The sequence below is a fragment of the Mustela nigripes genome, chromosome 7, assembly GCF_022355385.1.
Source record: "Mustela nigripes isolate SB6536 chromosome 7, MUSNIG.SB6536, whole genome shotgun sequence".
Lineage (NCBI taxonomy): Eukaryota > Metazoa > Chordata > Mammalia > Carnivora > Mustelidae > Mustela > Mustela nigripes.
This window is the reverse complement of record NC_081563.1, coordinates 136,060,206-136,077,179: the sequence shown is the minus strand read 5'-3', so window position 1 is coordinate 136,077,179 and position 16,974 is coordinate 136,060,206. Positions and strand designations below refer to the sequence as shown.

The 16,974-nt window shown below is 43.0% G+C and overlaps 2 protein-coding genes across 4 annotated transcripts in view; one reads left to right on the top strand and one right to left on the bottom strand.

Annotated features, from left to right (window-relative positions):
• The window catches only part of RAB22A (RAB22A, member RAS oncogene family), a 55,450-nt gene extending 44,217 nt beyond the window's left edge, over positions 1-11,233 (bottom strand). Inside the window, exons 1-2 of the mRNA XM_059407298.1 lie at positions 10,925-11,233; positions 9,870-9,949 (exon numbers count right to left, since the gene is read on the bottom strand). Of these exons, the coding sequence (XP_059263281.1) occupies positions 9,870-9,949; positions 10,925-10,960 (116 nt within the window). The 5' untranslated portion in view covers positions 10,961-11,233. The remainder of the gene's footprint in view (positions 1-9,869; positions 9,950-10,924) is intronic.
• LOC132022055 (serine/threonine-protein phosphatase 4 regulatory subunit 1-like) overlaps positions 10,349-16,974 on the top strand; it is an 82,969-nt gene continuing 76,343 nt past the window's right edge. For 2 of the 3 annotated variants that reach the window (XM_059407295.1, XM_059407294.1), the window contains exons 1-2: positions 11,381-11,404; positions 11,565-11,609. In XM_059407295.1, the coding sequence (XP_059263278.1) occupies positions 11,398-11,404; positions 11,565-11,609 (52 nt within the window). In that variant the 5' untranslated portion in view covers positions 11,381-11,397. Of the gene's footprint in view, positions 10,563-11,380; positions 11,405-11,564; positions 11,610-16,974 lie in introns of those variants that run through there. The other variant, XM_059407296.1, reaches the window with a different exon arrangement.

Here is a 16,974-nt window from a genome sequence, read left to right as displayed (position 1 = left end):
GAGAGGACCAAAAAAGCATGAATCAGAAAAGACAAAATTGACAGCATGTACTTCAATAAAATTAAAACTTCTTTTCGTCAGAAGACATCATTAAGGAAGTGAAAAGGCAAACCACAGAATGGAAGAAAATATACAGGGTAAATATATCTGACAAAAGAGCTGTATTTGTTGTATGGAGGGGCGGTACCATAAAGAATCCCCACAAATCGTTTAAAAAATAAGACAAAGTCCAGATGAAAATGGACAAAAGACTTGAAGAGGGACTTCATGAAAGAAATGAGTGTAAAAAAGAATACTCAAGGGTTCTTAACATTCTCAGTCATCTGGGAAATACAGACTAAAAGCACAATGAGATACCAGTTTGTACACAGTAGGAAAAGTAAAGTTAAATGACAGACAAATACTGGTGAGAATGTGGAGCAACTGGAATTCTACACATCACAGCAGGAGGGTAAGATAATACAACCACTCTGGAGAGCTGTCTGGAAACTTATGTAATTATATGTCCACTCATCCTACAAATTAGAAATTCTAAACCTAGTTATTTACCCAGAAGGAAATGAAGACCTATGTCCATACAAAGACTTATAAAAGAAAGTTCACAGTATCTATATTCACAACAGACAAAACCTGAAAATAACCTGGATGTCCATAACCAGAAGAGATAAAGTGCGATCTACTCACACAAGAGAACATTATTCACCAATTAAAAAACTGGGCGGGGCGGGGGAGGGAGGACTATAGTACATGCAACAACATGGCTGAAACTCCAAAACTTTCACTAGAAGAAACTAGAAGAAACTAGAGAGCATTTATGTCATTCATGTGTAATTCAAGAACAGGCCAAGTAAGCTACAGGGAATGCGATCACCACGGTGGTTGCTGATGGGGAGTGGGACTCATCGGAAGAACTTTCTGAGGTGATGGAAATTTCTGGATTTTAATTAGGGTGTTGGGTTATATGTAGCATATTTCAACAGAATCAAATCATAAGCTGCTTATAAGAGCCCCACTTTGAATATAAAAGAATATAAAGATACAGAAGGGTTGAAAAACAAAAGGATGAGAAAATACACCATGCAAATACCAACCGAAGGAAATAAGGTGTTACACTGATAACAGACAAATCAGATTTCAAGGCAAAATGTACCCTAGAACTTAAAAGAGTACATTTCAGGATGCTAGAAAGTTTGCATCATTGTAAGATCTAAAATTCTAAATTTGTAGGCACTTCATGGAGCTGCGGCATTGATAAAATGAAGCCGAAGGCAAAGGGTAAACAAATACATAGCCACGGAGGGGATTCTAGCCCGCTGCTCTCAGTAACTGATGGGTTCAGGCAGATGAAAGCAACTAACAAGGAACACAAAGAATGAACAACGTGATCAATGAACTTGACCGAACTCCATTCGTAGAACAGATGCAGAGTATACAAAAACTTTTCAAACACATACTGAATATTTACCAAAATTGACATATGCTGTGCCACACAGTAAACTGTACCACGTTTTAAAGGATTTAAATCATGCAAAATATGCTCTGTCACCTCAATATAATTGTGTCAGCAATCAGTAACACAGAGTTAACTGGGACCCTCCTTGTACTTGAAAAGCGAGAAACACACATCTGAATGACAGCTGAGTCAAGGATGTTAGCTTTTTTTTTTTTTTTTAAAGATTTTATTTATTTATTTGACAGTCAGAGATCACAAGCAGGCAGAGAGGCAGGCAGAGAGAGAGGAGGAAGCAGGCTCCCCGCTGAGCAGAGAGCCCGATGCGGGGCTCGATCCCAGGACCATGGGATCATGACCTGAGCCGAAGGCAGCGGCTTAACCCACTGGCCACCCAGGCACCCCAAGGATGTTATCTTAATAGGAAGTGGAAAATATTCTGAAATGAATGATAATGAAATTATGACATATAAAAATTTGTTGGAATCAGCAAGAGCGATGGTTAAGGTTTTAAAAATATAAGGAATACAAGTGAAAATAGTAGAGACTGGAAATCAATGATATGATCATCTACCTTAAGAAAGAACAGCATATTGAACAGGACAGAAACAATCAAGATAAGAGCAGAAATTTATGAATTGGAAAGTAGACATACTGTAGAGCTGATTAGAGGCAAAACTAATGTCAGAAATGCAAAAGGGGTATCAATTTAGAATCTTTTCTTTACACCAATTGGAAAATGTATATGAAAGAGTCAAAAACCTTAAAAAAACAACAACAACCCCACAAAAGCCCACAATCTATCAAAACCAATATAAGAATAGAAAATCTGTAAATGAATAATCTTACAACTATGAAAAGAAATGGACTCCTAAGCTCCATCCCACAAGGACAATGCAAAGCTCAAACAGCATCACTGATGAATTTTACTAATCACTTAAGAAATAAGAGTAATTTTATACAAACTCTTGCACCAAAGAGTTTCCCAACTCATTTACAAGGGAAGCAAAACCTGACACCAAACTTGCATATACATTACAAAAGGGATTATTATATGACAATCTTACTTATAAACAGACACAAAAATCCTAGAAACCAGCAAACTAAAAACAGTGATTACTAAAAGAATACGTCACAATCGAAGTGGGTTTATTCCATGAAAATTCAACAGTGTAATATACCATATTAATAGCATAAAAGAGAGTAATTGCATGACTGAGTAGATGTAGAAAAATCTTTTGATAAATCCTACCCTTATTCATGTAAGAAAAAAAAAAATCCCAGCAAATGATGAAAAGAAGGACACCCTGTAATGTGATAAGGGATATGTTCCAAAAACCTACAGTAAACATTTAATTTAATGGTATGACAGTGAAAGCTTTCCCACTAAGATTAGAGTAAGATAAGAACACCCAGCGCCACGTTTCTATTCAATACTGTACAGGAGCTCCTACTCGATTCAATAAGAAAAGAAAGAGTTTAGGATGAGAAATAAATACATTTCAAAACAATACCATGCAGTATTTTAATAGCATAAAATTGCTTTGAAACATCAAACCCCTTAGTATAAATCGAAGGAAAAATGTGTAAATCCACTATACAGAGAAGTGGAAAAAAAATACTGAGAGAAAATAAAGAAGCTTGTTTAATAAATGGAAGCATAATCAAAGGTCATATATTAGAAAATTCAATATCATAAAGATGACATTTCTTTCCAAACCAATCTATAAATTCAGTGGAATGCCAATCAAAATCAGTAGAAACTGGTGTGTTGGTATATGTGAAAATGGACAAGATGATTTTTAAAGTTTATATGGAAATGTAAGCCAAGACATTCTTAATAGCACAGAAGACACATCAGTGGGCATTAAGACTTATTACAAAGATACAGAAGTAAAGAAACTGTGATACTGGCACAAGGACCCAGAAAAAAAGACCAATAGTCTCTTTAAAGGATCAATGGCTAAGGCCAAAAAAAAAAGTGTATTATGAATCTTATAAGATGCAGGAGTAAAACATGACATTAATAGCACAAAGGACGAGAGGGAAAATGAAACTATGCTCTCATAAGGTTCTTATACCATATGTGAAATTGTGTATTATTTGAAAGTAGACTGAAAAAGAAGTATACTGTAAATCCTAGTGCAACCACTACAATAATAAAACAAAGAAATGGAGCTAACAAGCCAACAGTGAAGATGAAATGGAATCATTAACATGGGCCAAATACGAAAATATAGCAAGATGGTAGATTTAAACCAAACCATGTTGATACTTGTAATAAATAAAAATGGTTTGAATCAGTATTATGTAACATAGCTTTCTGCAAGGAGGACTGAAAGATAGCTAGTGTGACTGAGGAACTGAATTTTTAATTTTAACTTAAATTCGAATAGCCACATGTGGCTTTGGCAACTGTGCTGGACAGTAAAGGTCTCCACACTCCAATTTAAAAGCAGGGACTGTCAGATTAAATGTAAAAGCAGGACCCATAATGCTGTCTACAAGAAACCTCCTTCAAATACATAGATACAAATAGGTTAAATGGAAATGGATGGGAAAAGATAAGCAAACACTAATCAACAGAGAGCTGAAGAGCCTGTATTAATATGAGACAAAGTAGAATTTCAGAATCAGGGCTGTTACCAGGGAAAAAGCATTTCATGATGGTGAGGGGGTCAGGTTATCAAGAAAAATAACAATGCTACATGTAGAAACACTCAATAATAAGAGCTTCAAAATACATGAACAAAAATTGATTAAACTACAAAAGAGAAATAGACAAATTCTCAATTAGGGTGATTTCAAACATTCCTGTCACTGCAAATGAGAAGGAAAAAATCAGTAAAGGTACAGAAGACACAAACGGTGCTATTAACCAAACTGAGTAATTTAACATTTATAGAACACGTTCTTTTCTCATATATGTGGGACATTCATGAAGACCATATTCGAGGCCATGAAACAAATGCCAAATGTAAAAGATCTGAAATAACAGTGAGTATATTTTCTGACCAGAACAGATTTAAAGTAGAAATCAATAATCAAAAAATTTCTGGAAAATCCCTGAATAACTGGAGGTTAGAGAATACTTTCCAACAACCAACAGGTCAAACAAGTCACAAGGGAAATAAATACTCTGAACTTAATGAAAATGAAAATATGGTGTATTAAAATCTTGTGGGGGGCGCCTGGGTGGCTCAGTGGGTTAAGCCGCTGCCTTCGGCTCGGGTCATGATCTCAGGGTCCTGGGATCGAGTCCCGCATTGGGCTCTCTGCTCGGTAGGGAGACTCCTTCCCTCTCTCTCTCTCTCTGCCTGCCTCTCCATCTACTTGTGATTTCTCTGTCAAATAAATAAATAAAATCTTAAAAAAAAAAAAAATCTTGTGGGATTTACTTAAACCAGTACTTAACAGGGAAATTTATAGTTCTAAATGCTCACATAAGGAAAAAAAAGGCCCTAAAAATCACTATTCTAAACCTCTGGGTTAATAAGTTTAAAAGAAAGAACAAATTATGCCAAAACACCTAAATGAAGGCAGAAGAAAACAAAGATAAAAGTAAAAAACAATGAAATAGAAAATAGAAAAATATTAATGAAATAAACTGGTCCTTTGAGATGATCATTAAAACTAATAAACGTAATATAGCTGGATATATCCTAAAGATATTAAAAGGATAATTAAAAATTTAATGAATTTTCTGCTAATAAATTAAAAAAATAGATATGACAGACAAATTCATCGAAAGATACTACCTGCCAAAAGCTTACTTGGGAATACGTCTGTATCTATTAAAGAAATTGAATCTGTAGTTAAAATTTTTCTGACAAAGAAAACTCCCTGCTCAGATGGCTTCATTTGTGAATCATACCAAACCTTTAAGAAGTAATACCAATTCCACATAAACTCTTTCAAAAAGAAGATGAGAAAACACCTCCCGACTTATTTTATGAAGCCCTGATACCAAAACTAGAGAAAGATGTTACAAAAAACTATAATTACCCACTTCATGGAGGCAAATATCCTTAGCAAAATTTTAATAAATCAAACCCAATAATGTATGAAATAATGCATAATAACCAAGTGAAATTTATCCTAGGAGCATATACATTGGAAAGGAAGATGTAAAACTCTTTATTACATAGGACATGATCGTACACCTAAGGAAATCCCAAGCAATCTATGAGAAAGGTACCTGAACTAACTGAATTTAGAAAGTCACAAGGCCAATATGTAAAAATCAAATTTATTTTATATATTAGCAATAATTAAAAGTTAAAATGAAAAAATTCCATCTATGAATCATAAAGTAACATGAAATACTTTGGGATAAATTTAACAAAATATGTGAAAAGCCTGCACAGGGACAACGGAAAAACTTAGTTGACAGAAATCAGAACTAAATTAGAACAGAAATATACCATGTTTATGGATAAGATGCAATATTGCCAATTCTCCCCAAATTAATCAATAGATTTGCTACATTCCCGATCAAAATTTCAGCTTTTTTTCAGAAATTGGTCATTGTGATTCTAAAATTTAAATAAATACAAACGACTGAGAAAGCCAAACAGATTTGAAAAATATACATACAATGGGAGGCTACATATTGCCTGATTTCAAGACTTTCTATAAATCTACAAGAATCAGGACTGTTTATCATACCAGCACAAGGAGACACAAACAGATCAATGGAACGGAAATAAACCCACAATACTTATCAGTTTATTTTTGACAAAGGCATCAAGGTAATTTAATAAATGCACAATTAACTTAACAAATGTTGCTATAATGACTACATTGACACATCGAAAAAATGATCCCGGAATTCCCTCTCATGGTAAACTAAAGCTAGTAGAAATAGGTCATAAAGTAAAATTTAAAACATAAAGCTATTAAAATTCTAAAAGAAAGCACAGGAGAAATCTGTGATTTTGGACGTAGAGGACACGAAAAATATGAACTACAAAAAAATTGATAAATTGAACTTTATCAAAATTAAACATCTTTGCTCTTTGAAAAATACTGTAATCGAAAGTTTTTCAAGAGTAGAAGTTAACTAGTTGGTGGTGGTGAGGGAGTGAGTAGCACAGCAGACAGCAGAACTATGAGGCAGGAGAAAAGGATTATGTTGGAGGGGTGACCAGGAGGCTGGTGAATCAAAAGGGGCCAGGTCCCGGAGGTCAGGGGAGGCTCCAACATCATTCACCACAGGCTGAGTTGGAACAAAACTCTTGTCTTCTCTAGTTCTCTTCCTCCGTGAGAATTCTCCCTTACTGTCCTCTCCCGCTGCCATCCGCCCCCCCCCACCCGACCTCCCACAAAGCTCATCTTGCACATCCTCCTCAGCTGTGCTCTGCTCCCCATGTTTCCCAGTGCTCTCATCCCCTCCCACAACTCAGCTTCACCTGCGCAATGTAGTCTCAAGTCAACTTCTCCAGCCTTTCTCCTTAGGGCCAGGCCCTTATTTCCAACCTACGATTCGGACCTTGTCCCCTGCAGAACTCGGTGTCCATTCCTTCTCCTGTCCTAAGTTCTCCTCCCATATTCATGGTCTTCCCTAATGGCCAAATATGTCACACTGGGCAGAGTGGAGGGAAGCATGGGCCCTTAGAGTCATCTGGCTTGGACTTAAATTGGAGTTTTCTTTGGACAATGGAAATTTAGCCATTCTGCCTCTCCAGTCTCCCTCTGCACATCTGCCCTCCATCTTTGGGACATGGAAATTAAAACCAGAATGAGGTACTACCATGCACCTTCCAACACAGCTAAAATTATAGACTATATAATCCACTCATCTTTCAATATTTAAATGTCATGGCTTCCAAGTGCTTTACACTTCCACTGTCTCCCTTAGGCATCAGCCATTCCTTTAGGCCTTGGCCAGGAGCCTGTTACATGTTCTTAGAGCACTCATGCTTCTCCTTTGCAGCACAGAAAAGGGTCAAGTAAGTAATTTCCGGTACATTAGTTTTAGAATGTTTTTCTTTCCTCATTGTAGGTAAGGTCCATGAGGGCAGGAACCAAGTTTATCTAAGTTAGGGGTTGGCCAACTTTTTCTGAAAAGGGCGAAACAGAATGTATTTTCAGCTTTCTGGGCCATAGGGCCTTCATTACAACTATTCAACTCTGCCATTGTAGGTGGAGAGAAGTGGAGACAATATGTGAATAAACGAGTGTGACTATGATTTTATGAAGTTTTATTTATTAAAATAGGAGGTGGGCCAAAGGTCCAGAGTCTGCTGACCCGTGGTCTAAATCACCAGCACCCAGTCTAGGATCTGCATATAGAAGGCACTCAAAGGATAAAGAAAGAAGATAAAGCCCTTGGCTTTGGCAGTGAGATGGAAACTGGTACACAGGGAGCGTGGTTTTCGCAGAATGGGGGGGGGGGTGGAATGGCGGCAACAGTGGGCAGAAGAGCGAGCAGTAGTTGAGGAAGGAGTGACTGCTCTTCCAAGACCGCCACCACTGGCGCGGCAGGCATGGGGAATGGAACTGTCTTAGTAGAGCAGGGAAAAGAGGAACAAGTGCGCAGGCTGTGACAAGAAGGCAGGGCAGGGGAAGAAGAACTGTTGAGGAGGGCCCTTCAAAGCTCAGGTGTGTGAGGACGTGGTCACACAGGAGGAACATACCCGCTGAGGCTGAGAAAAAAGAAACAAGGAAAAGTGGAAGGAAACTGGGGAAAGCCTCATCTTCCTCTTTCCTGTGAACTGTGAGCCAAGACCACCTGGGGAAGAGGGCGGGACTCCAGGTGAGGAACTGCAGCGTCTGTCAGATTGGGAGGGCTGGCAATAAGTTTGTGGACACCCGGGAGAGGGCTGTGGGCTGCTGCCGGAGCCATACTCCTCCCTGTCCTCTGGCTGTCTCTCGGGGAGCACTTTTAACCAAGGTGGTGTTTCTGTCTTTCTGAGCTGTTTGCAGCTCTGACCTGGTGTGAAAGGTGTCATTCACTGAGTCACCAGCACTACTTGCTATCGCTTCCTGTCACTTCTCTTTCCCAGGCAGGTGGCAGCAGGCAGGGCCTGAGACACATGAGGTCATGTATTAACAATGTGCACATAGCCAGTTCTTTCTTGAAGGCTATTGAAAGGCATTTCAATTTCAGAAAGTTAGTGATGGTTTCATCCCCTTGGCTTCGAATGTGTATGTTGTAAACTACTGGGCAGAACTGGATTTTTCGTTCAACAGAAGAAACCGTTTGGTGAGGGGTGTGCAGTAACAACAGCACAGCAGCTATTTAATTTTCCAAGCCTAACACAGTACTGAAACCTATAAAACACAACTTCTCACAGAGCAAGTGTTAATATTACAATATTTAAAAACCCTGAAAAACCTTTTCTTTCTTTTTTTTTTTTTTTAAAGATTTTGTTTATTTATTTGACACAGAAAGAGAGAGATCACAAGTAGGGAGAGAGGCAGGCAGAGAGAGAGAGAGAGAGAGAGAGAGAGAGAGGAGGAAGCAGGCTCCCTGCTGAGCAGAGAGCCCGATGTAGGGCTCGATCCCAGGACCCTGGAATCATGACCTGAGCCGAAGGCAGAGGCTTAACCCACTGAGCCACCCAGGTGGCCCCCGAGAAACTTTCTCATAGTCAAAAACCTATAACCAATTTCATTTATCCCAAGAACCAGACACCCAGAAAAAGTGTCAATTTCAACATTAATGTATTAATTCATTATTACTACTCGTGCAGGAATGTCTGAGAAGGGTTCAGACAGGCAGCAGCGGCGATGGGCCCACAGCCCTGTCCTGGGCGTCCACATCTGCATCTGCCAGCCCTCCCAGTGTGACGGATACCTCCTACTTTTCAGGAGAAACGAAAACCAGCTAACTACCTTTTAGCTGAACGCCTGAAAGAAGAGTATCAGGACTTGTTTCTTCTGCTTTATTTCAAGATGTCGTTGCTGTTCATATTTATAGACTGAAATATGCTCTACTAAAGTAAAACTTTCATTCATATTTTCAGGTTTCCCCCTCACACATCAAAAAATAACTTTCCTAAGACACAACCAATCCTCAGTGAACGCTTTCAAGTTGTTCCAGAGATGATGGAAACCACCATCTGTGAATGCACTGGAATGTAAAATGGCGACGCCTCCCCACTCCCATAACAAACCTTTTTTTAAAAAACATTTAAAAATATATATTTTATTTATTTATTTGACGGAGACAAAGAGAGAGAGGTCACAAGTAGGCAGAGAGGCAGGCAGAGAGGGAGGGGAAGCAGGCCCCCTGCTGAGCAGAGAGCCTGATGCGGGGCTCGGGGCTCGATCCCAGGACCCTGGGATCACGACCTGAGCCGAAGGCAGAGGCTTAACCCACTGAGCCACCCAGGCGCCCCCATAACAAACCTTTTAATCTGGAAGTACTTCCAATACATCTTGAGATATACGCTCAATAAACTTAATCTCTTACCCTATTGTCGGGTTGATGTTTGGATCAAAACTGTCCTCCACGAACCGCCACACGATACTCGATTTACCTACGCCTGTATCCTGAAAAAGAACGAGACGGGTGAATTAAGTTTACCTGGATGCAGACAAAGAAAACGACTTTGGGCCTGAAACTCGGGATTTTAGAAAAATCATCTCCTAGGCTAATTTTTAGAAGTGAAGGGACCCAAAGAAGGTTTTCGTAAACATTCGGTGGGAGTAATTAGATGTCATAAGGTACTACAGGACGGGGGGTTTGCAGTTTTTAAGAACATGAACCCTTTGAAAAAACCCAAAGTTTCGGCTTAGTGTGAAAAGTGACACACTGGCTTTTTAATATGTGTAAGTAAACTATGAACTCTTGAATTATTTCTGAGTAATCCCTGACAAATCACGGCCCCGCCCTATTTGGGCACGGGGAAGACTAGTTCTTGGAATCTTTTTCAGTCTTTAAAGCAGCAACTCGGGCAAAAGAGCATCGACTGGAGAAGGCATGATCTGAAGAAGCCAAGTTCCCCGGACAAGACAGGAAGCAGCAGCTTCCAGCTCCTTTTTGGGGGGCTTCCTGATGTGAACGTCCCCCCGAGAAAGTAACTCTACGAGAAGGATCACGGGTATCCCACAAGTTCAAAACTCCAAACAAACGAGAAAGGGGACCAACTCTGCTTGTGAAACCGTAAGGCCCGCCACCGGTGTTACTGGGGAAGACTCGGCCAACTTCTAACCAGTACCTTCGGAGGAAACGAGGAACTCCTCTCGACCTAGATGCAGTGGAGAGGCAGGGAAGGCGCTTTACGCGCTGGGGGCGGGAAGAGTCCCTGGACACCATAAGGGGGCGGGGGAAGGGTCCCTCCGGCCAGCAAGACCCTCAGGAGGGGGCGGAAAGGTGGGCAGGATGGCCCCGGGGCCGGAGGGAGGGTCCCGGGTCAGGTCCTGCACCGAGGCTGGGGGAAGGGGCGCAGAGGACTTGGGCACGCTTGGGTCCCCGGCCCCCCCGGCCCCCCGCGGGCCCCCCGCGGCCGACCCACCGCCACTCACCCCCAGCAAGCACACTTTGAGCTCCCTCAGCGCCATGGCCCGGGAGCCAGGGGCGCGGGCCCGCCGCCGCCCTAAGTTGAGGGAGAGGCCGGGCCCAGCTCGAGCATCCCCCGGCGCCGCCGCCGCACGGCTCAGCCCCGGCCGCGGAGCGCGCAGAGGCGGCGGCCGTCCGCTCGCCAGCCTTCGGCCCGGCCCGTCCGCTGCCAGCTGCGCGGGGCCCGCCTCAGCAGCCGGGACCGTGCCTCGGCCTCTCGGGCGCCGATACCGCCGCCATCTTGGGACGCCGGCCGGGTCACCTGACCTCCCCGCCCACCTCGGCAGCCACCTTCGCCGCGAGGGCGGGGCCCGGCCGGCGCCGCGAGGCTGGCGGGGAGGGGCCGGCCTAGGGGGCGGGGTTCGGAGCCTGAGGCCCCGCCTCACACCCACCGGCCCCCGCCCTCCCGCGCGGACCCCGCCTCCTGGCCCATCCCAAGATGGCGGGTGAGTGGGGTTGGTTCCCTGGGCGCAGAGGCGGACCCTTCCCCGCCCCCTCCCCCAGCCGAGACCACTCCTCAAGGCCCGGGGACCCCCGCCCGCCCCTGAGCCCGCCTGCCGCAGTCCTCTCCTTGCGTGTAACTCCTGTGTGTTTCTTGGTTTTCAGAAATCCCTCTGTACTTTGTGGACTTGCATGATGACTTAGATGATTGTAAGTAACAGTTGGGGCGCCCCTGCCCCTCCCTGGGAAGCTCTCACAGAGCTCGGGGTGCACGGGACGCCCGGGGGGGAGCTACAGGCCAGGCCCTCCTTGCTGGGACAGAAGAGCGGGGCCCCCAACTGCCTGGATGCACTTGTGGCAGTCCCTCGTCACTGGGCGGGGCGGGCCAAGGACGAGGAGCCCTCCCCTCCTGGGGGAGGATTTTGGTCGTTGTTAGGAAACTTCTGACTTCCGGTCACTTTCTTTTTCTTCCTCCTCCTGCTCCCGCCGTGGCCGGGGAGGGGCAGGAGGGCTCCTCCCGAGTCCTGGTGATACAGGGCAGGAAGAGGCACGGCCCCCGCGGGGCTGGGGGGACTTTGACCTGGGGTCTCCACTTTTTCTGTGGGACTTTTCAGAGTGAGGGGGGTTTTGGAGTTTGGGAGGTCCGGCCCTCCTTGTGGACTCCTCACGTGTTCTGGCCACAAGCCCAGCTCCATCTCTCATCCCAAGGAGCCCTTTGGGGCCGGCATTCCTTGGGTGGTTCTCGTTCACGTGTCCCTTCCTGCCCTCTCTTTTTCTTTGGGGTCACTTTAAGGACTGCTGGCTCGGGGAGGTGTCATCCCGTAAATGCAAATTCGCATTTGTGGTAAATGAAGCATTTCCTTTCCATTCGTTTCTTGAGCACCTACTTGTTCTGGGCCAGGTCATGTACAGCGCCCTAGACCTACAAAGAGGAACCAGAAACGGGCAGCTTTCTAGGGGTTCACCGTCAGGCAGAGAGCAGACTTGTTCACAGAAAATGACCAAACCCTGGGGTGCTTGCTGGTGAAGGAGGCCTGTACAACCATCAAAACAGCTACCTTGATCAAGGCTTGCTCTCTTCTTTCCTTCCCCGTCTGCAGGTTCCTCATCAGAAGAGCTGATGTTTATCGAAAACTTGCCGCGCGTCAGGCACAGTTTTAAACTCTTTGTAGGCACTGTCTCCTTTAGAAGGAAGCAACATTATTAAAGTAGGATGGCAGTTGAAGGGGTAGTAAAGCCAGTGGTTAGGAGCCAGGTGGCCAGAAGGTCAAGGAGGTCCTGTGTAGCTCTTCACTGGCCGTGTGATCTTGGATCAGTCACTGCACCACTGTGGGCCTTGGTGGCCTCATCTGCAAAAGGGGCACAATAGTGTTCCACCTCAAAGGTTTTAGTGAAGGTGAAGTGAATGAAAGGTTGAGTGTGAGGCCCTCTGTACGTAAACACTTGGTAAACATTAGCTGCCATTGCTGTTGTTATCAATGTGATCATTATTCATATTTATGTAACCCTGTTGAGCCAGGTCCTGTATGATCCTGGGTTTACAGAGGTAAGTGTTTCAGCCAATGGACATCCTTGAATGAAAGGAATGTAGCATTTCCATTGGTAAACATCAGTGAACTTCTATGCATAGATTGGGTATTTGGCCTGGTGGGAAAGGCAGATTGCTGGCTGTTTTATTTATTTAACACATTACCCCAAAACTTAGTGGCTTAAACCAACAGCATTTTGTTATTATTATTTATTATTTTTTAAAGATTTTATTCATTTATTTAGAGAGAGAGGATGAGTGGGAAGAGGGGCAGAGGGAAAGGAAGAGAGAGAATCTCAAGCAGACTGGCAGAGAGCAGGGAGTCCGGAGTCTGAGGAGGGCTCGATCTCACGACCCTGAGATCATGACCTTAGCCAAAATCAAGAGTCAGACGCTTAACCGACTGAGCCATTGAGGTGCCCCCAAACAAACAGTATTTTATTGCTAACAATTCTATGGGTTGCCTGGGTGATAGAGAAGCTTCAAGTGTTCGCATTTGAACTCTGGGAAGGTGAGAAGGTCCAAGATGGCTTCATGCACAGGAGTTCTGATGGGACTGTTGGCCAGGACCTCAGTTCTTGTCCAAATACCTTTTCTACTTGGCTTGGTTGGGCTTCTCAAACTGTCATGGCAATTGGAGCTTTTTCCTGGTGGCTAGCTTTCTTCAGTCTTTTTTATATGTATGTACTAAAAGAGAGTAAGAGATTTTATAGGTAAAAATAATTGATTTTACTTTGGCCTTGTTTGAACAAGTATTGGGTGTTTGATACCCAACTACTGGGTATCTTCTCATAATAGAGAAGGCCTTAAATACTCTGTAGCAGACAGCTGAAGACTTGCCCCAACAAGGAAGGAAACCACCATTATGGCTCTGACTATACCCATGCCTTGGGATTGCATCTTTGGGAGTCTTGTGGGGCTTCCTGTTTGAGCAGGGGTGGGAGCAACGAGGTGCTCTACTTTACAATGTAATACAAATAATGACTTATAATATAATTGGTTTAATAGCTATAGTAGGAGGGCCTTCTCCCCACCCCTGCCAGACTCCTTGGGTCCCACTTTTACTCCTTATTGTGGTGGCATTTGGGAGGCATTATTATGCCATGATCAATAGCAAGAACCCTGAGGTCCTGTGACCCACTTCCTGCCTTTAGCTGTGTCTTATTAGACAAGCAGATCAATCCCTCACTCATTCTGTTCAGTTTCTTCATCTGGAAAGTTACATAAGACTAAGAGATGCCTCATAAAACTGATAGGATTAGATGAGATAGTACACATACAACATTTTAGCTTAGTGCCTGGCATAAAGAATCTTAGAGTTAATTGAGTTTATTATTTTCCTCATCATTACTAGTGTGGGCTTTCATGTAGGATTTTCTGATTCAGTGTTTATGGCTGCTCCATGAGGTAGGTGAGGTTATTCCCATTTTACAAATAATAAAACTGAGAATCAGAGAGCTTCAGTAACTTACCTAGTGTGGCTCAGAAATGATAGAACTAGCAGTCACACTCTTTCTTTTGATTCTTGTTTTCTTGTCTGCCACCCAGATCAGCCTCACCAATATTCTTAACCTAATGGTGGAGGTGTGGATGTCAGTTTGGGTGGTTTTAGGTCTCGTCTTCCGTGGGTGTTTTGTGTAAGTGATGTGATAACTGCTTCATTTAGGCTGTAAGTCGCTTTGGGCAGGGACACAGGTCATCCTTTTTATAACCCAATGTCCTGTTTGAGCTAGGTGTTTAATTAATGTTGTTACTTGTAACAATAATGGATTACAAGGCTTGTCTGATTTACTTTGTGATTCTTGATTAAATTTGGCTGACTTAAAAAAAAAGCCTTAATGAATGTATGCCTTGTTTTTTTTTTTTAAACCATTCAGAGTCTTCAGGCCATCGCAGCACAGAAAAGATTTAATTTTTGAGAATTAGATTGCTGAATTCCTTCTCTTGAGAGCAGAAAGTGTGTGGGGTAGCCTGGCGTATTGGTTCCCGTGGCGGATTGCGCTGGAAAGTAGAGCTGTGTGAATCTGTGCTTATGGGGCCTATGTGTTTGCTTATAGCAGGTGCGGCCTGAAGAGATGCTGCCCTTGGTGAGGTTTGCTTGGCCAGTTAGCATCTAAGCATATGCTGGTGGTAGTTGAAAACAAGAATGAGGGTGATGTGTCGTGGATGAGAAGACACCTAAATGACCGATCACCAAAATACTCTGTGGTCATACTTGGGCTCTTAGCTGAACAAACCAGCTTTAATAAGACGGGATGGCAACAGTGGGGGAAATTGAGGTTGGCCTGGGTAGTAGATGTTAAGTTAAATGTTAAAAAGTCTTAGGAAATTAAAAAAAATAATAATTCTTAGGAACTTTGTCAGATGTGACAGTGGTAACACAGCTTTGTTCAAAGGGGAGGGGCCTCATCTAACAGGAACAAACAAGCATTTATGGGTGAAGTGATTTGATGAGGGAGATCTGCTTTCAGATTTTGCAACAAACAATAAACAAGCACAAAGTTGGGAAGAAGGATGAATGGGGGGAAAGGCAGAATATTGAGACTTATTGAGGCTGGCTGTTGGGGACATGGGGATTTACAATACCGTTCTCTATTTTTGCATGTGCTTGGAAATTTCCGTAATACGGAGTGTTTGAGAAAGGAGGTAAAAGTTTCATATGTGATCCAGCATCTGTACAAAGAGTTGAAGAGCTGGATCCCAGTTCCGAAGTCCCTGCAGCATTACTGGAGGGTGCATCTAGCTTCCGAAGACAGACGGGTAGAATATGTTAGCATTTAGGGAATAAATCGTTTTCGAATGTTTCGTTTTTAAGAGGTATCTATGAAAGAAGTTGGAAGAGGGCATACTTCTGTTGATAAGAAAGCGTAGCTGCCAGCCAGTGATATCTGAACTTCCATAGAAAATAGGATTAGCTGGGATGGAGGAATACAGACTCTTCAGACCTTGAGCTGGAAGGGGCAGGGTATACGGTTAAGCTGGGATGAAAGACACCCTTTGAGCAGAAAGCATTCCATTTCACCTGCCTGCTTTGTTCCAAGTTTCTAAAAATATTCTGTTCATGGACCACAGCCAGGCTGTGTGCCCCCAAAGTGAAGAAGCTATATTAATTTGAGCCCCAAACCAAACCATTGAGCTTTTTCTCTGAACTGTTAAGATAAACTTGAATCGAAGATTGTCAATTAAAAACAACAACAACTCCCCCCCTGAAGTGAACTAGCTTGACTAGGAACAGGAACTTGAGTATACTAATACTTGGAAAATGGAAAAAAAATCCTGATATTGCATTATTCTCTAAATCAGAGATGGGCATATTCTCCCCCCTCCCCGCTTCGCATCGCTTCGTGCGCTAGAAGGGCTGATGCAGCCAGTCCGGTCTGCTGTTGTAGCCTGGAAGCACCCACAGACATATATAAATGAATGGGTATGGCTGTTTTCTAATAAAACTTTATTTACAAGCACAGGCAGTAGGCTGGATTTGGTCCATGGGCCATAGTTAGCCAACCCCTGTTCTAAATCAAACTTGACTTCATTCTGTCAGAGCCTCTAAGTTTGTCTATTAGCTGAGCCAACCTTATAGGCTGTCTTTCCTGCCGGGTTCAGTTTGAAGGGCTGAGCTTTTTGCTAGCATCACCTCTGTTTTGTTACGTAACCCTTGACATATTGGTCAAGGTTTGTGTCTCATTTATCCTGTAGTATGTTGGGGATGAAAACATGTATCTCTGTCCTCCCAGCAGGGTGAGGTGGCAAGGAATGAAAGAGTCAGAGTGGTGGACGCAGAAGCAACTTTGCTTCCCCTCTCCGATCATTATAATGTATTTTACTTTTGTTGCTCTGTGTTTTCCATTTCCTATAACACAAAACAGATGAACATCAGAGATTCCCTGAAGTTGTCTTTGTTTAAAAAGAGGGTTTTAGATAGCTTTCTACATCACAAATTAAGATCTTTTTATTTATTTATTTATTTAAAAAAGATTTTATTTATTTATTTGACAGAGAGATCACAAGTAGACAGAGAGGCAGGCAGAGAGAGAGGGAAGCAGGCTC